The 22,214-nt window shown below is 32.4% G+C and overlaps 2 protein-coding genes across 3 annotated transcripts; one reads left to right on the forward strand and one right to left on the reverse strand.

Annotated features, from left to right (window-relative positions):
* The first annotated feature begins 562 nt into the window (after nt 1–562).
* LOC131846733 (uncharacterized) lies at nt 563–4,912 on the forward strand. Its single transcript, XM_059196119.1, has 4 exons — nt 563–949; nt 1,715–1,804; nt 3,084–3,190; nt 3,749–4,912. The coding sequence occupies exons 1-4, from the start codon at nt 755–757 to the stop codon at nt 3,828–3,830; spliced, it is 474 nt and encodes a 157-aa protein (XP_059052102.1). The 5' UTR covers nt 563–754; the 3' UTR covers nt 3,831–4,912.
* An 8,989-nt stretch (nt 4,913–13,901) lies between these two features.
* Nucleotides 13,902–21,731, reverse strand: LOC131845506 (uncharacterized). 2 transcript variants are annotated; one of them, XM_059194578.1, is made up of 9 exons: nt 21,624–21,731; nt 20,197–20,304; nt 19,703–19,849; nt 19,053–19,175; nt 18,251–18,415; nt 18,033–18,125; nt 15,559–17,942; nt 15,006–15,266; nt 13,902–14,378 (listed from the first exon to the last, which is right to left on the reverse strand). In XM_059194578.1, exons 1-9 carry the CDS (start codon nt 21,691–21,693, stop codon nt 14,343–14,345), a joined length of 3,387 nt encoding a protein of 1,128 aa, XP_059050561.1. In that variant the 5' UTR covers nt 21,694–21,731; the 3' UTR covers nt 13,902–14,342. The 2 variants fall into 2 exon arrangements, with proteins under 2 accessions (XP_059050561.1, XP_059050569.1); XM_059194586.1 differs by lacking the exon at nt 19,053–19,175.
* Nucleotides 21,732–22,214: the final 483 nt, after the last annotated feature.

Here is a 22,214-nt window from a genome sequence, read left to right on the forward strand (position 1 = left end):
GTAGAATTTAGTAAGCACTGTTGAAATATACAGAATCGAACAACGATTTGAGTCAAACCAAAGATCAGATGAGAAAGTCGGAACAAGCACTCTGAACAAAAATCAGTAAAAATCTCAAATAGAAATATAACATTTAATGTAATTTATATTCTTACTCAAAAAAAAACTTACTTTTGTCAGTTTTTAAGACGCATGTCGGCGATAGTCTTAGTTTAAATCTTAACATGATGGCGCCACCTTCGTAAATAATATATTTTATATAATCACGCTCTTCTCAATTTACTATACTCACTAGAGATATAAATAAAATATATCTATAATATTATATTTTATTTAGGTCTCTAGAGAATTATATATCATAGTTGTTATAACTATAAAATATGTTTTTGTATTACTTCTTGAATTAAAAAATATATATTTGCCACCATTGCAATGAGCAACGAAACTCATTCACTAAGCAAGTAAGCACTAATACACAAAGTAGCCGCAAAAACTAGCATAGAGTAGTTTTTCATAAATAACTCATGCATATAATAACTCTTTCTAATCTGTGATTTTTCTCGGTTGGTCGCACACAAAAATCAGTTGACAGTTACTCGGCTCGAAACTTGAAATGATTTATCACTCACGTTAGTTCTCAATTTATAATAGTGATAATGTAATTTATATACAAATTTCTATTTAGTATAGAGATCTAGTTAATACATAGAAACGTACAGTAACTTTGTGTATTTGCCTATATTATATATCAAATATGAAGGATCCATTTGAAACAGACGCAACTATTGATTCGCCCATTCATAGTCTAAAAAACGTTGATGGGTGCTACAATAAAAAGCTATTCAAAACTAAATCATTCGCTAATTCACGTCGTGCCTTGCAATCCGGGGCTGAAAAGATATCAAGAACTTTTAGAAGTGTGAGAAATACTTTCGGAAATTTATCACAGGTATTCGATTTTTTAAATAAATTATACTTAATTCTTATTATAAATTTTATTTATATTTTATACGTATTTATTGTTAGTTTCTTTACAAGATTTTTAAGCAAATAAAGTTTATTTCAGTAATCTCGGCGAATTACTAGCCGGCTTTATGGTTTCCACTTTCTATGAAATGGCCGTTTGCTTATCTTTAATATATTGTTTCGCCAACGCTGTCTGTATGCTTAAATCTTTTAAACTGCGCAACGGATTTTAATGCAGTATTTAGCAATAGATAGAGTGATTCAAGAGTAAGGTTTATGTGTATAATACATGCATGTTTTAGTTCAGACAACTGGAGAAATTCCAATATTTGTACTGCACCCATTCAAATGCAGAGTGGGTCCCTAGTTGTCTGTCTTGTCTTTTAATATTATACATTTAAAAGTTTATGTATCTATTTGTTACCTTTCACAAAAACTAAATGCATGTTATAATCCAAATGGAAATTGATAAATATAAATTTGTGTCATGAGACTGAACATTGGCTATCTTTTATCATAAACAGCAGGTAACAGCTGGTAAGTATTAAAAGGTATTAGGAAATAAAATAATAAAATGCAACAAAAGAACAGGGGCTCAAAAGGCAAAGATTATTATTTTTTAAAACCTATTTTGACTTCTCTGTTTCGTTTACAAATGCCTGTAAATAGTCTTGGTTTTCCAAATACCTATAAAAAATAATAAAATGCATTATGAGTTAATCTAATAGACAATTATTTCTAATCTTAGCACTTTAGGTTGGGTGGGAGACGCAGGCATCGTCTAGCAGAGACTGGCTCTCCATGCCGTACTCCATCCACACCTGTCACTAAAAAGAAGGTAAGCAAATAACATTGTCTTACATAGAATTCAATTGTCTATAATCAAATCTTGTGAAGTTTCGTGCATAAATTATGTGTGTTAAGATACACCGATATTAACATTTAAATAGTTAAAACTTATTAATATTTAAATTGAAATGTGATATCACAAAATCTAAGAATCCTCCTAGTTAGGGTGGGAACATTCTAGATTTCATGATTTTTTTATATAAATTTTGTTACTCCTCTAAACTCCAAGTTATATGGATTGTTATTGGACAAATATTTATGGATGGGCCCTACCAAAGTATAGTGTAATAACAGAATAGTGTTTGTAAGGGGTTGTCCCTTAGTCTTGTGATGTTTTTAGCACTTTTTAACCATCTACCCTTCCCTAGGAATGGAATAGGAATGATACATGGTGTTCCTCATTACTAAAAATCTCCTTCAATGGAGAAGGGGCCTCCATCCTCACATTTATACTTTGTGACTAAATTTACAAACTACAGTAATGAATCTTACCTGTTGTCAATAAAGACTGCTTATTTAATGGGCTTACTGAGTTAAAAAAAATACAAATAAAATGGAATTAAACATCTGAGATCCAGGAAATTGTAGGCAGCATTTTGCTCTATATCTAAGCTATAGTAGTAAGTTCAAATATACCCATTTGAACTTACCACTATAGATTAGATTGGTGTTTCCCAATTAATGGTATGTCAAGTTGCATCAAGGGGTATGTGCGGCTATCAGTAAAAACAAGAACAATTTCCAAAATATTATTTTATAACAATCATCACCGTAAAAGTATGGAGCACCTATGATTGACCGCGCGCTATCCCGCGCCTGCCTCATCTCGTCATTCGGCTGCCCCCGCTACCCGTCACCCATTGTTAATGTTATTTTAATATTTAAACTAACTTTTTTTTTATTTATCAGTAGCTGTGCCCCGCGGTTTAAGTAGCCTATCTGTTAATCCAGGGTGTCAATTACCTCTATACCAAATTTCATAAAAATTGGTCCAAGCGTTTGAGCGTGAAGAAATAACAAACATACTTGTATACACACACTCACAAACGTTACGTACGCAAGGTTTGAGTTTTTTTTTTTGAAGTAGTACGCATCGATTTACGATCAATTTTCGTTTATTTTATTGATAATCAAATTGATGAAATGGAATCAGCGAGTGACTTCACTCGTACCTATTTAATATTTGAGTACCTCCAAAGATACATACAAAGACGACTTTGAAAAGCCTATCTCTGTATAAATATATAAGTGAAGTATATTTTATTCAGATACTTGGCAGAAGCCCCACGAAGTTGTACAGTCCATTTGGTATCGAGACTCCGCACAGTCGCGACTTCCGGATGTCCCCGTACATGCCTGACACGCCTGATCATGGGTGAGTTGTAAATATATATACACTTATACCTTCAACTTTTTTTTCTATGTCCATAAATAAATGTTAAAGAGACAAGTTGGTTTCGTTTCATGCAAAAACACTAAAATTATTAATTCATAAAAAAATTAGTTAATCCCGAAAAAATTTTCGGGATTAACAAAAATGTTAACGACAGGGATCTCGGGGTCAAATGCTCTATTCACGACGTATCCCTACAATGTTGTTATGAGGTATTTTTAATGGATAATAAATTGTATTAACAGGAATAAAATAGTATGGTGGTTCCATGGGTACCAAGTGAAGGTCGCCAGTTGGAGGCCTAGTCAACTTGGATGTGGCAAAAGCAACTATTAACATTAGTTGAATATATTTGTATCAAATGTTTTTTTTATATGATGGGAATTGCTAACCAGCTGATGTTAAGTGCTATCACTTATGTAAATGAATAAGGACGGCAGACAATATGTTATCATGTGATACAACATGTTGCCATTCTAAAGAACTAATATATCATGCCCTTATTCTATAATCTGAATATAATAAGCTTTTTTTTTTCAGATTATCACCAAAGCGACGCAAAGGCGTCACTCATTCGTGGCATCTTCTCGCTAAAAAGAGACCCAGGGCGTTGTTCCATTAAACAAACCGTCTATAATGCAATGTAACGCACAAATGTAACCCACCGCGCTTAATGTAAGGATCTGCTTTGTTTCATACCTTAGATAGTATTCATTACACGTCTAATCGAGAAAGTTGTCATTTTGAAAGAAAAATATCTCTCATTCTAAATATATTGAATAGGAAAGTAGTATTATGCCGAAACACTGAAACAATTATGTTGAATTTGGGTATAGGGATAAATAGGACATTTGAGACGGTAGTGGGCGATATTTTCCCTCGAAAATAAAACTTAGATAACCAATGTTAACGGTATAACAATTATACACAAGAATAAGTACAAAAACATACAAAGTTAAGCTAACAGTTGCTGATATAAGCTCAAGCTCAGTGAGCTGCAACTATACAGCGCTGGTTTTCAGGTGTTAACATTGAAAATTGGTATGAAAGTATTAAGAGTTAATTATTTTTTTAATAATGGATATAAAACTTGTAATTGAAGAGACTGTATGGAAATACTACACAGACAGATACGAAATCAAAGGCATCAGTTCTGCTTTGTTTAAGACTAGATAGCTGTGTGAATTGTCCAAAGATACATAGATAGAATCTTTATTCATATCCACTGAGACAATTATGCTACAAATACGTTTAAGAACGTAATAAAAAACACAATACACAAAAGACAAACTAAAAACGAATTACACTAGGGATATTAAAGGGTAGCTGCCCGAAAGCGGCAGAAATACGTGCAGCGTACGCATTAACGCAATAATACTTAATTAAACTTACCAAACCTTAAAAAGAAATTAATTGAACCATTATTTAACTACATAGAAAATGATTATGTAATTATAAAAAAATTACGTGATTATTTTATTTATTATTAAACAATTACTGTTAAGACAAACTATAACAATATTATTTAATATCTAAATACAATACATGAAATTATCAAAAGGACAAATTTCTCCATAAGCTGTGTTAAATATGTATGCAATTGGTGCTATATCTAAGGAAACATTGATGACAAAAAGTGCACAACTCAGTCTCAATTTAATTACAACTTACTATGAAATGCTTTACTTTTTAATGGACGATTGAAGAATGATAAAGTTCTTATTGAATGCTCATCATCCGATTCCACTCGAAGAGTAGACATGTGTATTATAGCATAATTATCTATAAAAACACAAAGAGTACTAGTGGTTCTCCTAACCGCTAGTAGAATACTAGCGGTTCTTCTACTCCAATCCTCCAATATGCTAGTAAGCACATCAGAAACCATTTAACCACTCTTCTGGGTGTTATGTTATGCGTTATTAGCATATAAGTGTGTTATTAACACAAGTTTATACGAACTAAATATAATAGGTGTTTCATTTTTTACGCAAAGGATTGGGAGTCTGAACATAACTCCTTTTTGTCATCCGTGTAATATTTATCGGCAGCTTTTAAACTTTGTAGCAACTGCTATAGTTATAAGAATGGCCGTATATGGTCGTGGTGATATCTTATTGCATTTTGTGTTCAATACGCACCATTACATGTATTAAAACTGGGATCGTTTGATCTAGTATGAGCCGGATTAGCCTTCGCTATTTTGTCAACCAATGCGGGAGCTTTATTTTTATTTTATGCGTATACTTTCTCGAATAGATTACTTTTTAATTAAGACTGCATCTACAATTCTTTTTTTTATGAGACTTGAATTAGTAAGTAATTTATAATATGTGCTTTTATACCATGGTATTTTATACATGTGATACAGTATATTTTACAATGTCTACTAGGATGTTACACAATATATATTTTTTGCTGTAATTAATATTCATATTTCGAATACAGCATTAATCGAATGCGGCACTAAACACACGATTGTTTAAAAAATATAAAAAAGAATAGAGAAAAAGTCATAATGATGTAGTTCTTTTTTTAAGGGGTTACATGGGTTTCCTCGGGCAAAAAACGGCCTTTTTTCAATAATTTTTTTTACATATAAAAAATGAAATATTTTAATTAATTTTTTTTTATTTAAAAGATACATATTTAATAAACATTTTGCAAAATTGTCAAAAAAAAATATCAAAATGGCGGTCATTACGAAGCCATTTCCGGCAGTCCCTCGGAAAAAAGGTGCCTCCGCGTTGTCAGCAGAACTTCTTTCAGGATCATCTGAAATAAAAATAAAAAATACGTGTTTTAGTAAAGACAATAAACTAGGTATTGGACGAAGGAAAAAAAAATAAATGAAAATTGGATTTTTGGCAGACGTTTTTATAAAAAAAATGCAAATTTCGATGAAAATTTCTAGTCATTTTTTTTTTAAATAGTTGTAATTAAAATAAAAAAAAATCCTTCGTTCAAGACCTTGTAAATGATATCTCGAAGACCTGTGTAAAATTTCATCAAGATCGGTTGAGTAGTTCGCGAGAAATCTTGACAACCGTCTTTGAAAACATAGTTTTGAGAAAAACGCGTTTAAAGTTTTAAGAGACAATAAAAGAGGGTATTTTTTTTTTTTTAACTTACATTGATTCGTCGATTCCTGGGCCATAAAGTAGAGAACCTGCTGCACCTGCATTGTCCAGGGCATCCTTTTGCTCCAGTCTATGACGAATCCTGGCTTCACGAGTCTCGCTGGTAGATTTCTTTTCGGCTGCGGTCACCCGGTTTTCATCCATATTTCGGGCATATTCATGGCAATTTGGGCCAAGTTTTAGGTCCATACCGTGCATAATTAATAATAATGCTGATACTATCACCTTCCGTTGTCTGGGTTCTAGACACTTTAAACGGCATTTTTTATCGAATAAAATTCACAACAAACACTTATAACCTCAAAATGAACTTCGTAGTTTAACGAGAAATCACCAAATGAAATATTTTCCAGTAGTTTACCTTATATAAAGAAAAAAAGGGACAAGAATTACAGCTAACAATAGATGAGCTGCAGCTGCGTTTTACCTACTGCGCCCTCAGCCTATACCTGACCTCGACCGTCCACCTTTTCAAGGCTGTATCTCCGAAACTATTAGTCGGATCAACTTGAAAATTTAGGACAATATTCTAGAGATGTTATAGAATTTAATAAGACAAAAAAAAAATTTTCGATTTTTTGAAACCGTGAAACCCATGTAACCCCTTAAATTACATTATACATTGCTTTTCTGAGGCTCATTGAGTAAGTAATCACTATGATTTAATGAGGCTTTTCACATTTATTTATATAATAATATAAAGTAATAACTAGGAATATGATTGAATATCGTCCATTTTTTTTCCTTCAAATGACAATAATGTCCTGCTTTGCTGTTATCACAGTAGTAAACACACATTTCTTATTAGATTTACTAAGAAAGTATTTTAATTTATATTTTATAAAATGACACTAGATAGGTATTTTTTATATGTACAAATATTTTGTAAGCATCTGAATTGTGAATCAGATTCACAGGCGAATCTATACTGGGTTATTCGAGAAGGGTATATCAAGTCGTGAACTAATTACTCTCATGAAACTGAATCTCTTATGCCAAAAACAAAGAAGAAATCTGATATATTTTTCTATTTTCATACTAAATAGACCATAATATGTTCATTTTGTTGGGATGTGCCCAACAAAAATTTCTTTTATATATTTTCATTATATTAACACTTTGATCTTTTAAGTTACGCAACGGATTTTAATGCCGTTTCAGCAATAAATAAAGTGATTTAAGTGGAAGTTTTATATGTGTAATATATGCATATAATAATATAGAAACCGAGATATTGAAAGATTTGTAATGCATCCGTGATGATGGTCGCTAGTTTTAAACTAAATTAATCAGATACCATGCGCAGTTTTTGTGTAAGATATAAATATTATAGTAAAATTTCCACATTGCTGATTTGGCAAAATTATTCAGTTTTATGAAAGTTATCACTGATTTAATAATATACCTTTTACGATGAATCCTGTATTTTTATCCATTTTGAAACACTGATTAATACTAATAAATAGGCATTTATCAAGTGTCTATATTCTCTGGAATTTTGATTCCCGGCAAGTACACTATTTTACTATACTTTAGATCTGGATTTAAGGTAATTTCATACTGTATGTATGTATTTCTAAACACCAGTTCTCTGAAATGGCAACACACGAGCGGTATCACGGGTGTCACATGATAACGTGATGCCCGTAACGTTGGTAATTCATGTAGGTCACTTAATATTAGGTAGACTGAATATTGTTTGATTCCAGTTGCATAACAAAAAATAATAGAAAAGTAAACAGATTAGAGGCTTTTTGGTACACCACCGTTTTTTTTTATATCTTATATTTTGTATATTCCTAAAATGAATTCTCGAGGCTTTATAAAATTTATTTTTCAGTATTAATTATACTGGCAATTATTTAATACAAGCTCTATTTAGTTTGAGACTAGATGGCGCTGTGTGAATTGACCTGCGTTATTATTATTATTAAGCTCTTAATCCCACAGATAATAAATCATATCCAGTATTAATAATGCCAAATTGTATTGGAACTATATGTAGGTATTTATGAAAAGTGATTTTATACCTAATACGCTTCGCTATGACAATATTGTAGTCTGCTAATGCTTAGAATAGGAACTGGTATAGTTATTAAGAGAAGCTAGAAATTGCAATGGGACGATATAGTTTTTTGTTGTTTTTCATAGCTCATATGGATGGACGAATACAGTAGTGTTAAAAATGCTCACGTTAAAGATTAAGATCTGGTTGACTCGCTTTTGATTGGCATTCCCAAAGACCAAAGTAATATCTTAGTCCTCTAGAATGACGACACATGAGTGCTGGAGCGAACACAGTCCTAGGTTAGGGAAGTGCCTAGGGCCTGTATTTTTTTGGGTCCGAAAATATGGTTTTTAATTTCAATTGACCAAAAAAACATGGTATTCAAAATTATTGCAGAAACGTATCCAAATTATGCCGAATCGTTGATTAATAATGCCCGGCCCGGAATTACAATGTTTAGAGGCCGCTTTAGCCATAATCCGCCACTGCACGACTGGTCTGATACCAGTCATGCAGTGGCGGATGATAGTGTCGTGTCTTTAATGCTTCATATATATCCAACGGATACCGGTTTCCTTCAGGTGGGCCGTCAGCATATTTGCGATTCCAATTACATTACATAAAAAATATTGCCAAGCGTAGCAACCAATGTGCCAATCGAACGGAAGTCGACACGAATATGAGCGCCCCTATGAACAAGAATTTGATATATCGGCATTGCAATTCTTAGCAGAAATAAACGGCCTTTTAAGTTAGTTATTTACTTATATTGTATTCAAGTGGAAAGCTCTGTTGGTATTCATGAATTTTTGGGTTAAACGAATTGTAAGTAAAAGAGGTTTTTGAACTACCCCCAGGATGAGTTTCGAAGGAGAAAGTGCAATCGTTCATTAAATCGGTGTTCCCGGAGAAATACAACCCCGGATTCTTCGAGTCTATGGTGAATAGATATAATATCTTTGTGATATCTTCTGAATAAGCTCGCTACATTCTAGGTCTCATTATCATTGCCCATCAGATGGTAAGACCAAGCCTAAGACCTATAAAAGAAAAACAAATGTTTCTTGCGAGTTATTTTCCCGCGCATTTAAGAACGCCCTCTGAATTTTATGAATATCAGCAGTACCTTACCAGTACAATATTAAAATAGCTTTGGAATATTTTTAGAACTTATAGTTTTTGTTTTATTGTAGGTACCCACTTAACAAATCTGTAAGACTGATTTTACAGTACTTGATGATATTGTAATATGGTATTAAATGCCTAATTAAAATGTAAGATTTTTTGCAGCTTTCTAATTATTCCATGATACATTTTCATTATTTATACAAGGCGAAATATGTTACCTTATTTCACTTAAGTAATTAATTTTACTATAAATACTTATAATTTAGTTTTAATTTTAAAATCTTAATTAAACATATTATTTATAATTATTTGTTTTATTCAAGGCTTCGAAAACCCGTTCAATCATATTAATTTCAATATACATAAAGCAGTACTTAAGAATTTTGACGTTTTTATTCATTTTTCAGATAGCCTTATAATAGGTGTAAACAGAGGGATGGTATATGGTTTTTCTACTCATTTTGTCGGGACTCTGATACAAATTCTACCTCAAAGGTACCTGTATATAGTATGTGTTTCAGGAAAGAAAATTTATACCCAGGATAAGAATTATTAAGTCAATAAAAGAAGCCACTTTCATTATCACGTTTTATTCTTGAAATACAATTAAAAAAAAAACCTAAATCTTAATTCTATATTATAAACATTTTAACGAATTTTATGATAACAAACACTTACAAATTACACCTTAGTATCTATGAGGAGACTTGTACGTAGCTAATTAATAGTAATAAAGAACAAGACTGTACAAAGTTACAATACTTAATGCAAAAAGGTATATAAATTAATATACCTTTTAGCAGTGCATTTTCTACTTAATCTACTTGTATTAAATCATGTTTTCAATAAGCAATAATTGAGGCACAGGCACTGACTTTATCTGTCACTGAAAATGTAATGAGAAAATTTCTCAAACCGCTTTTTTTTCGAATGCTGTCACTAACCCGCGGAAGGACTTATAAAGCTGCTGAAGGCCCAACTCCCGCCCGACTGATACGACTTTATGCTGAGGGCACCTCTAGGGGTTCGAACCTCAGCTCAGGACGTCGTTATTTCGATCCCTGATTGAATTGGACGGGGATTGATCGTAGGGGTCTCAAATCAGTGCAGTAGTTCCGAAGTTTACATTTCTAATATCAAATTAACAGTTTTCACTATATGCATATGAAAATATATACGGCATTTTCATAAAATTATTAATTTAAAATAAATGTTTGCCTGTTTTTGTTCTTGCTAGTCTTTGAAACGATTTTGACCTATATAATGAATTTGAAGGCAATTTTATTTATGAAATTCAATGTATAATATTTTAATTAAAAAATCTTAGTTAAATTCCACACGGATGAAGTCTTAACAGCTAGTGTTATAATAATATATATTTTCATCCGGAATCCTTGGCGTGCAAAATTCGACTCGTGCAATACCTATTGGTATTGCACGAGTCGAATTTTGCACGCGTTACTCATTTACTTTTTCACGTCAATTATTGATTAGTGAATACTGACTTTAACTGTACAAAAATAAAATACAATATATATTTGTTATATACCTACCTACTTTACATTTTTGTCGTTTGGAAAAATTTAATACATGTACGCTATATAAAAACTGTACTATACGCAGTCAAAAAAAAATCTAACGAATTTGAATTACTAAGCTATTTGAATTGTCTATGGAAATGTGAAACGTGAAGAGTTGTTACCACCACTTTTTTCCGGACTACTCTAATGCTGTTGGCGGCCTCTGGTCTTTACAGCTTCGCCTGACCATAGGAGGCGAGTGCAGATGGCACTCCATACCCGCGGAAGGACTTATGAAGCGGCTGAAGGCAAAGTCCTGACGCAAACGACTTCAATCTGAGGCCCGTTTGAATTGGATAGATCGAAGGGAATTGCCGCCGCTATGGCTTACAAACATAAGGGAAAATATTTCTTTTTAACTGTCAAAAATGGACTAAAATTAAATGCTAAAAACTAATTACTGCCAATAATGATTTCTTTTTATTTTAATATCAATGAAATCGCTTTCCCGTACATATGTGTATGTTATATTTTTTCCATACGATAAATAAAGTCTTATATATTTTTACAAATGGAGTTTATTTTGTTTATCTTCATCGTAAGTAATTACTAAAGGTAGCTTATTTTATAACAACATTATATGTAAAATTTTTAATAACAACCCAATGGCACCAATACTTGAAAAAAAAGATCACAGCACTATTCGAGTGCAAACAAAATTAGAAACTAAAAAACACAAACTATATAATACATAATTATCAAACTTATCACTTTTTTCGGAAATATAATAAATTATATTCGAATTCAGTATGGTCTCCATATTAAAAACTATGTTAATTATTTCAGTGCAAAATTATTCTTTTGGCACAGTCAAATTTGAGTGTTAGTCTCGCTTATTATAAGGTCCGAAATTACTTTGGTGTTACAATAGTAAGAAAAACTTGCATCTTACACCGCTAAAACATTTACACACAATTAATAATAATATCAGGGAAAAATTCAAAGCGCCATCTAGTCACATGGTAGGCAGAGTTTGTGTTATGGGTATAGATAACTGATATAAATACATAGATACATTTTGTAAATAAATACATAATATGAATGGGTGTATTTATTGTACATTTCTAGAAATTTAAATATAAATGTAGATTGTTATAAGAGCAGAGGAAGGCCGAAAAAATTATGGATGCGACTGTGTGAAAAACGAGATGACAAGGGGTGAAACATTATTCACTCATTAGTTGACTGCGAACAGGGATGAATGGAAGAGAAAAACATTACGCTAACACCAAATAAATGGGACAGACAAGCAGATGATGATTTTTAGACTTCATGTAGTTCCTTTAACTTTCTAATTTAGTACATATCTTATTAACATTATGAACTTGAAGGATGGAAGGATGTATGTTTGTTACTTTTTCACACAAAAACTACTGAAAGGATTTTAATTAAAATTTACAATAATGTAGCTTATATATCATAATATCTCATAGGCTATAAATTTCACACGCGGACACAGCTAGCCTAAAATAATTATAAATTTATTTATTTATACTCGATATACTTAAATTAAGTATTTAACCAAGGTAGACTAAAAAGTCGGGTATCTCTTTCTCACTACTTCAGCCGCCAAGCAGCTTGTTTTTATAAGCTGTTAATCGGTTGAAGGCGTCAAAGGATAGCGTGATGTCTGCAGTACTGCTCATGTATATCAGGGTTGTTATGGATATGAAATATCGGATACGGATAGGTTTCGGATATAGGAATGATTATTAGACCGTATACGGATGTGGATATGAAATAATTTCGGATTATCCGTTAGTTTTGGATAATTTCGGTTACGGATATTAATTTTTTTAAAGAATTTCAAAAGTAAAATACAAACAGCTAATGAAATTGTTACATAACATATCTCAATTAGGCTCCGCCCCTATCCGAAACTTTTATTTCGGATTCGGTTATGAATTATTTTACGAATATTTTTTTATATCGGATATCCGATATTTTCGGTTATGGTTACGGAGCTCTCTAACATCCGTGATGTATAGTTATATAGATTGTATAGTTAACACTTACCATAGGGTGGGCCATCGACTACGTAAAAAAAGTTTTAATATTTAATAAAAACAATGTATTTTTATATAAAAAATCATAAAACGTTCAACAGAACCAAGCACTTAAACAATAACACTAAGTGTAAACTAAGTACATATATGAATTTGTACTTTTATCAAAATACACCCAAATATTCAGTTTATTCATTATTCTACTTTTATAAATGTTATTAAACGATTAGACTCGAATAAAATTTGATATACAGATAGATATATATATATATATATATATATATATATATACATATTATATATTAACACATAGGACAGTCTATGTCCCAACTCAAGCAGGTACCAGTTTCACATTTAGTAACAAAATATATTTCTATCTTACATTAATATATAATACTACAATTTTCTTATTATTATCACCTTTTATTTATACATATAAATAAAATTCGAGTGTCTGCATGTAATATTGAAATAACCGTTTTTTACTACATGCATATGAATATAAATACGGTACAAACACCAAAATAACATTTTTTACAATTTTGGTCTATCTGTTTGTTCCGGCTAATCTCTGAAAGGGCTGGACCGATTTTGGCAGGTAGCTGATGTAATGAGGAGTAACTTAGGCTGCTTTTATTTTTGAAAATATATTTTATTTTATAAAAATAAAGTTAAATTCCACGCGGACAAAGTCGCTGGTACAGCTTGTTCCAGCGACCATTATATTATTTTATGTTGCGGTCAATATTTATACTTAATATTAAAGAAACAACTTTGTACCAATCTACCAGTAATTATGGTAGTTGCAGAGCTACCGAAGTAGCTCGAAGTATAGAGAACACAATAATAAAAAAAAAATTGAATAAATTCACAAATATATAGGAGTATCTTAATTCGACTACATTTTTTGTGTCACCACAGACCTTTCAAGTGGGACCGCCTTTGATGATTCCTTATTAAAAGACTGGTCTTTTTCGTGTGGTCTCATATAAATTTTAGATAATACTATCTAGTAGATTTTATGTTATCATTCATAATGCCACTGAGTAGCTTTTAGCTACTTTAAGGTATATAGGTATATATATATGTATATAGGTAGGCCGAATGCCCTATTCGGCCCGAATAGGGTATTCTGTGTATAAAATGAAGTGTAAATCAAATTGGTTTTATACCTCTAATTTATTCTATACTATTCTGTCACGACTTCATAATCACATAGCTGACAAATTCCTGTCAATTGTCACGTCACACAAAACCTTAACAATATAAAGACTAAAAGAACTCTGGTCCGGATCGGCGCGGGAATTTCTGAAACAAACGTTAGATATCAGAAAATATGGTAATTTCCACTCCGCGAAATTCACTAAGCGAATTCGGGTGCGATTGGTCGCACCCAAATTCGCTTATAGTCAGTATGGTCGACTATGCACCGAGGAGACATCCTTACGCGACAACGTTGCACATTAGTTAGCTGATGTAATAAGGAGTAACTTAGGTTACTTTTATTTTAGAAAAATAAAGTTAAGTTCCACGCGCACGAAGTCACGGGATCAGCTAGTCATTAATAAGAACTATCACCATATAAATAGGAAAACAAGACTCCTTTCACTAAACACCGTAAATATCTTCAACCCTGTATGCATTAAGCTATCCTACTTTTTAGCATACAATAATGAATTTACTTGTAAATATCATATTGTTATTTTTTACTAAATTATACTGTCACTCTATTCTCCCAATTATTATTGTAAACATGTTACATTTATTTGTAAAGAATACGAGCTTTGACTTTCTTGTCAGTTCTTCTCATTTCGAAGTCATTCCGAACTGACGGTACATCATAAGAGTCTGTAATAGACCTCCATGAAAAAAGATATTTTTAATTTGAATGATATTATTTAAACCCTCAGATTATTATAATATTTAAATACATACAGAAGGGCTCCCTCCGTATGTGACTTGGCGGTTTATCGTCGGCCGCTTCATAGCTTGCCTGACAGGCACGTGCGAATTGAACGAGCGCATATTATCATAGACACGATTGTTTTGCCAGTTCTTGTAGTGATTTGTCTGTGGGCGGGATTCCTCAAAGCCTTCATTGGACTGCGTCGAGTTCTTATAGTGCGTGTTGACGCTCACCGATCTGGATAGATCGAAGTTTATCGTCCTCTTGATGATGGGCTCGTCAGTTTTATTCTGTGAAGAGTGAAACAACATTTTAAAAGATATTTGGTTACTAGCTGTGCTCGTGGTGTCACCCGCATGTAATTTATACCCTGCTGCTATATGCTATGCTGATGTATAGGCTACATTACTGAAATGTTTCATCAAAATGCGTTCAGTAGTTTTTGCGCGAAAGAGCAATAAACATCCATCCATACTCCCAAACTTTCACATTTATAACATTAGTAAGAACTAAGATAAAAATATGAGATTGCATATCGCCGGCATCGCCGCTTGCCTTGAATAGTATAAAAAAAGAACTTACCAAATTATCCAGATGAGTTGTATCAGGAGAGGTGTACCTCTTCTGCCTTTCTGGATACATCGCTACATTAGTCGGCTCCACCTCTCGGATCCTAATAGGCGACGACGCATACAGGTTCCCCAGAACCGGTCTGCTTACATTTCCTCTCTTAATCTTCGCAAATTGATCGTAAAGATCCCGATTGGTTACCGAAAGTTGGTGCTCGAATTTCGCCATCATCGTATTCTCAAATATCGCGGAGTCAGTATGCTTTATAATATTAAGCAACGCTTTAACGAGTGACTCCTCATAGGGCAAAATACAAACCCTTTCCAAAATTTGAGTTGCAACATTCAAACTGAAAGTTCTGTTATTTTTTGTAATAAAATTGGTTAGATTTAGGAACACTAATTTGAATCTCGAAAAGTTCTGTGTCGCGGCTATTGTTTCCATAAACACATCGCACAGGAGAGTGTCTTGTTGCACGGTGAGTTTTAGTAAATTGTCACAAATATTCAAATCAACTGTATTCAGATGCAATAACGTATACTCTATAACGTCAATTTTAAGTAAGCTATCTTCCCTAGATGTGCTATTCATCTTCATTACGAAGTCCATTGCCATTTCGACGAGGAAACTCGTAAGTTCTCGTCTAGCACACTCTTCCACGAAACACAGCCCGTACAATCGCCTCAAGCCCGGCCAGTTCCGCATCAACATGTACTCTTGTATGAATATTTCTTCGCTCAACTTGTGAAGCATAACCTTAATGTCTCTCGGATTTGGTACCACATGGGGAAAACGACACAGAGCGTTATGTCTACAACTAGATATTAGATGAAAGAAACATATTCCTTTGAAAACAACACTTTTCACAGCTTGTGATGGTTTATATATTGACGACATAAGGTAAGATCCACTCTTTTCTCTAGGAACTACATTTGTAATATTCGGACTAAGACATTTTTTATCTAAATTGGTTTTATCTAATATTTCAGTAGATGGAGTTTTAATAGTTCTATCTAGTGAAGATTCCCTATAAATAGAAGTGGAATCAGCATTTTGTTTTTCACAAATAATCTTGGTTTTAACATTACTATCACTACGTTCATTGTCTGAAATTTTTGTCGGACAGTACACTAACTGTTCTGTTTCACTGCACTGATTTCTCACTGGCTGAGGAATGTACTCTTCAACGCTAGCACAATTTGTATGGGATGGCGGAGATCCAATTGAATTAGTCAACCGAGAAGATTCTATACCAGTAATACTTTCAGCAAATAATGATAACGCGTCGTCATCGTCATAACTATGATCAAACGATACATGGGTATTATCTGTTGTAGAATTATCTTCAATGATTTTAGTTTCATTCTGTAAAGTCTCCTTATCCTTATTGTGATCAATGTCCTTGTATGTTCCTGAGGTATTCGTATTTTTTAAAGGCACTATACTCTTTGTTACACTAATATTACTAGGTTTTACAAAGTTATTTTTATCATGAGCTCTATTTTCGAAAGCTTCAGTTTCATCGAAAGTAGGTATTTCGCCATTATCATCAGATAAGACACGTTTAATGTTTTTACAGTGCATAACTACAGCACTTTCCTCTTTTAGAATTCTAAACATTCTTTCTTGTGTTTTTACAGCATCGACATCCATGTCCTCATTCTGGTAACCAATCCAATTTAAAATTTCAAGATCGATTTTTTTTAGATTCGATGTGAGTTTATCTAATGCTTTACTAAGTTTACTAACACTATCAGTTTTATTGATATGTAACGATTCTTGAGATGGCTTGATTTGTGAAATAGAAGATGTACTCAAATTTACAGAATGGCTATCTATATTTAAGACTTGACCACCAGACTCGCATTTTGAACATTCATCTGAAAACGAATCAGATGAGGATGATGATGCTGACGACGAGGAAGATGACAAATCATCACGGCGGTTAGCTTTAATTTCATTCATTTGGTAGTCTACAGGTGGAAGTTTTAATATTGGTAATTTGTTGTCAATACGAACAATGTCTGTCGAACATACCGTCACGCAAGTAGTCGTACTTGAACTAGATATATCTTTGGTCCAAGATAAACAATCGGAGTTACTGTTTAATGATGCTTTTCTTGACTTAATGGCTCCAGCTCTTTTTCTAGGCAGTACAAGTGTTTTAGACTGCTTCAATTTGTCAGTAATATTATCAACATATGCATCATCTTTATGTTGAACTACAGCTGTTGGTTCACTAACAGATGTATTATTTACACTACTTTTCTTACCTCTAAATTTTCTAAGAATTCTAGACTTTGACTGTGTCGGTTTAATCTTCTGAACTTTCTGTAAATCTGTTTTTGCCTTTTTTACTGATTTCTTTTCCAGATTGACATCAATTGTAGGACTATCTGAAATAAGTAATACAACATTATATTACCATAATACTTAAGATTTCTTAAGTAAGTGTAAACAAATCAGTACGAAAAAAAAAACATTACCAGCAATTTCCTTTGTTTGTAACTGTTGTTTTCGTCTAATCAGCTTCACAGGTGCTTTCTTCACACATTTATTTTTTTGGTTCAATGAAATCTCTGTAAGTAACAATAACAAAACTGTAAATTATGACTTCATATTAGTGAATTGCAGTAACCATTGACTTTTTTCTAATGTACTATTAACGTATTTGTTCTTTCTTTGAAATATATATTAAGCTTACCTTGCGAGTCAGTTTGCTCAACATTAGACGAATCAATTGTAACTTCATGTTTTTTAGCTCTGCCTCTCTTATTCACCACCTTTGCTGGCTCAATACTAGTTTCTTTATTTGTAACTGCATCTTCTGTTTGAAAAGACTTCTGGTTTGGAAACTGATGTCGTACAACTGTAAATATAATAAATCATTATGTACTAGCCATTTCCATTCATTTATAGAGTTTTTTTTTTAAGAAGTTCAGAGAAAATTTGTTGTGTATATTTCAGCGAATGTACCACAAGATTTTTATCAAGACTATGAGGCCCATTGCTTTTTTTTTATTGAGGGATTTGGACTATTGTCAGGTGTTAAAACCTATAGCACTGCGACCTACATAGATTAATTGTACCATTTTTCAAAGTTTGCTACCTAGGCCTGTGAGCGACAAGAATTTAAGGATATTCTTAGAAACAATGGTATTTATCTCCTCAGGGTATAGTGTATACTTTTCAAAGGAGATATTTCGTTTATGCATGAGTGGGCTACTGCAGATTGTTAAAGTATAAGATCTAATTTGCCATTTGTTTATTTAATTTGCTGTGTCCAGTGAGGGCCCTAGTAACGATGCATATATCGTTTTTACTCAATACCAATAGTCTATTGCAGTATTGATTGGTGTAGCCCATTATTAGGCCAGTTGCTTAAATCATATTTTGTGGCTAAATGTTAAAAAATGTTATAGGTATATATGTATGTTAACATTTTCTAGAACTTTTTAAGTTATGAAATAGCCAAATGTTACACTAAAAAAACATATTATATGTACCTTCATTGGCCAAGTCTACTTTATGTTCCAGCCAAGCTTGTTTCTTCATCAGTTTGGGAGGTGTAGCGTTTTTTTTAATACTTTTTGGTGCATTATTAATTGTATTGTTATCAGGACTTGGTTCTGTAATATATTTATTGTATTAATGATTTACAAATAGAACTATGACAGTCTTGGTGGTATAGTAGTTTAGCACACCGCTTTACTTCCAATGAACGCTAGTTCGATTCCTCACAAGGTGCAAACATTTGTATTCATGTTCATACCACAGGACGTACATTTATATCTCCTAGCTTTCCCCGCGACTTTGTCCACATGGAATAGACGATAAATGATAAATTTCCATATAACCTTTTTTACCCTATTTATTTTACCCCCTGGTAAAATTTTTACAAACTTTATCTTAATAAGTAAATAATATAAAATAAGTTTAAGTTTCTAGCTTTCAAAATGACAATACTTGGAAGTATTACAACCTCTAATCTCCCCTCTCGCATTTATAATATTAGTAACGATGGAATATGAATTGTACTTTCCCCCGGGTCAATTATGGTCACGATAACGAAGTCATTGCCTATGACTTAGTTATCCTGACCACAATTGACAATAGGTATTGTAAGTGTAGTGGTTAGAAAGTTACAAAATCATACCTTCTGATACAGTCTTCTTATCCACATTTAAGGAATTCAATGTATCATCAGATTTTTTAGATCTCCCCCGCCTTGTGACCATCGTCTTCTCTTCAGCTGGTTTTGCTGCCTCCATAGGCGTCTGTATTGGGATTTGATATCTTAAAACTGTAACGGGAAAGATTATTTTAATTGTATATCAGATTAAAAAAATTAACTGTATCGCGGGCGCGCCACTCACACATTGAAATCAGATTTTCACAAATTATGCAAAGTTCAAATTACTTTATCATTCAAATTCAAATATTTCCCCAACGTGGTTAGGCCCATGTATGTATGTATTTACAAAAAAAATAATGTATTAAGTATTTCTCACAATTATCTAGTACCTATAACACAGGCTCTGTTTAGCCTGGGACTAAATGGACTTTGTGAATTGCTTAGCTTATTATTGTTATTTTAAGATACAGTTCTTATTTCAGAGGCATATAAGTAACTTTAGTAATGATAAATACCTGTTTTAGGGGATTCTTGATCTTGCTGCAGAGACGCCTGTTTCTTTGTACGCTTCAGAGGTGTCTCATTGCTTCTCGTTCTTTTTGGTGTACCATTGACATTCTCATCTGTGATATATGTTATTATAATATGTAAATTAATCTATACATATAAATAAAATTGGAGTGTCTGTTTGTAATATTGAAATAACCGTTTTTTACTACATGCATATGAATATAAATACGGTACATACACCATTATCATTTTTTAAAATTTTTGTCTGTCTGTTTGTCTGTTTGTTCCGGCTAATCTATGAAATCTCTGGACCGATTTTGACTGGACTTTATTTGGGAGCTAATGTAATAAGGAGTATCTTAGGGTACTTTAATTTTAGAAAAATTAAGTTAAATTCCACACTGACGAAGTCGCGGGAACAGCTAGTAAATAATATCCCATCAAAAACGAGTTAATATTATGATATATGCCTTGGTTGTTGACTTCTATGACAAAAGAGGTGAGATCTAAATGGGTGCCAAGTTTAATGGTCTGTCCTGAAATGTATTTATAACAATATAAAATATCATTTCTTCTTATAACTTAGGATAATATACTGTAGCCTAACAGTAAACTCGGCTTGACACGCTACCGCATGTCTACATTGACTGGGATTGACTGATAACTTGCCATTGACAGGGAATTCATCCTCACACTTTGGAACCTAAGCAATATTGGAAGTGCGATTTTTGAAGGGGTATCATTCCACACTCAGATTGTGAAATTGTTCATTATCTATGTTTTCTCTACATATCACAACATGTTGTTTATTAAGGTTTCTTATAGGTCGGCAAGCAACACCACAAGATTAAACATATGTGGATTATTAGCATAAAATGAACGTGTACACACTACACCAAGTGGTAAATACCCTAGACCCCATATATTATTTCATTTAATTATTAATAGTGGTCACACAGTAGTCGAAATTTAACCATAATTAATTTAAAATTCAGTTTACCTATAGACAATTAATATTAAAAAAAAAACAATATTATTCAATTCAGAATTTGACCACAGTTATAGTAAAAAACAAAAGAGTATATATAAGAGCATGTGAGTCAAACACATTTTTTTTATTAATTTAATCTATTTTTATGCATAATTAAAAAAAATATCAATAACACTTATAGTTTATATAAACTAAAAGTTTCATACTCTGTGTTCCTACTACACAAAACTGACTGAATCCGACACTGTGCTTACACTTCAGTGTAATCATGATTAGTAGGTAAAGAATATCCAAGAAAAGAAACAGGTATATCAATCTAACTTGGATCTTCAACTTCATCATCCATTCATTCTTCATTCTTCATCTCCAATTTCAACATACTCTATCTTTCTTCAATTATTCTTTTTTTAACCGAAGATTAAATTTAATAAAAACACAAACCTTTTGTGGTTTCTACTTTTTTTTGTACCACCAGGCGTTTCTTAGGCAATTTTGGGGTAGTCTGACTCATTATAATACTTTTTGGTGGATCACCATTCAAATCATTTTCAGTAGCTGTAATAAATAATTTAAATATAAATTAACCAGTGTTTAGTATTAATGACTTCTATTCCTTCGCCACTATGTTTTGGATCAAATATCCTTGAGCTGGATGAAAGATTTCTAGCTAGTTGGAATAGCTAGTCAAAGGATAGAGATCCTCCCATCCCACTACCAACAACTCACCTGCTTATAGTACCAGTACTGATTGCAGATACTTAACTACCAAAAAAAAAATGTTTTGGATAAAAATAAACCAATTGGTAATAGATGTATGAATTTTTGATAGTAATACCATATAACTAACCGAGTATAAAGTGAACTTAGTAACTATGTGTTAGTTATTCTATAAGATTCGTTTAGTTAGTAATGATAATTAATAGTTCGATTGACTGACATTGTTACATATCTATCAGGTTGACCTCCACACTCCCTTGAAACTTGAATGTTAGAACATTTTCTAATGAATGATAGTGGAATAGTGCTCAATCC

The sequence above is a fragment of the Achroia grisella genome, unplaced genomic scaffold (genome assembly GCF_030625045.1).
Source record: "Achroia grisella isolate CSIRO2021 unplaced genomic scaffold, CSIRO_AGI_Agris_v1 utg109, whole genome shotgun sequence".
Lineage (NCBI taxonomy): Eukaryota > Metazoa > Arthropoda > Insecta > Lepidoptera > Pyralidae > Achroia > Achroia grisella.

Bases quoted from the DNA above. Each gene is read 5' to 3' on its own strand.
- LOC131846733 (XM_059196119.1), top strand. From the start codon at position 755: ATGAAGGATCCATTTGAAACAGACGCAACTATTGATTCGCCCATTCAT. The intron at 950-1,714 runs GTATTCGATTTT...TTCTAATCTTAG, and splicing joins CTTTCGGAAATTTATCACAG to CACTTTAGGTTGGGTGGGAG. The intron at 3,191-3,748 runs GTGAGTTGTAAA...TTTTTTTTTCAG, and splicing joins CCTGACACGCCTGATCATGG to ATTATCACCAAAGCGACGCA.
- LOC131845506 (XM_059194578.1), bottom strand. From the start codon at position 21,693: ATGAGTCAGACTACCCCAAAATTGCCTAAGAAACGCCTGGTGGTACAA. The intron at 20,305-21,623 runs GTTTGTGTTTTT...CATATATCACAG, and splicing joins AAAAGTAGAAACCACAAAAG to ATGAGAATGTCAATGGTACA. The intron at 18,126-18,250 runs GTAAGCTTAATA...TGTTACTTACAG, and splicing joins TGAGCAAACTGACTCGCAAG to AGATTTCATTGAACCAAAAA.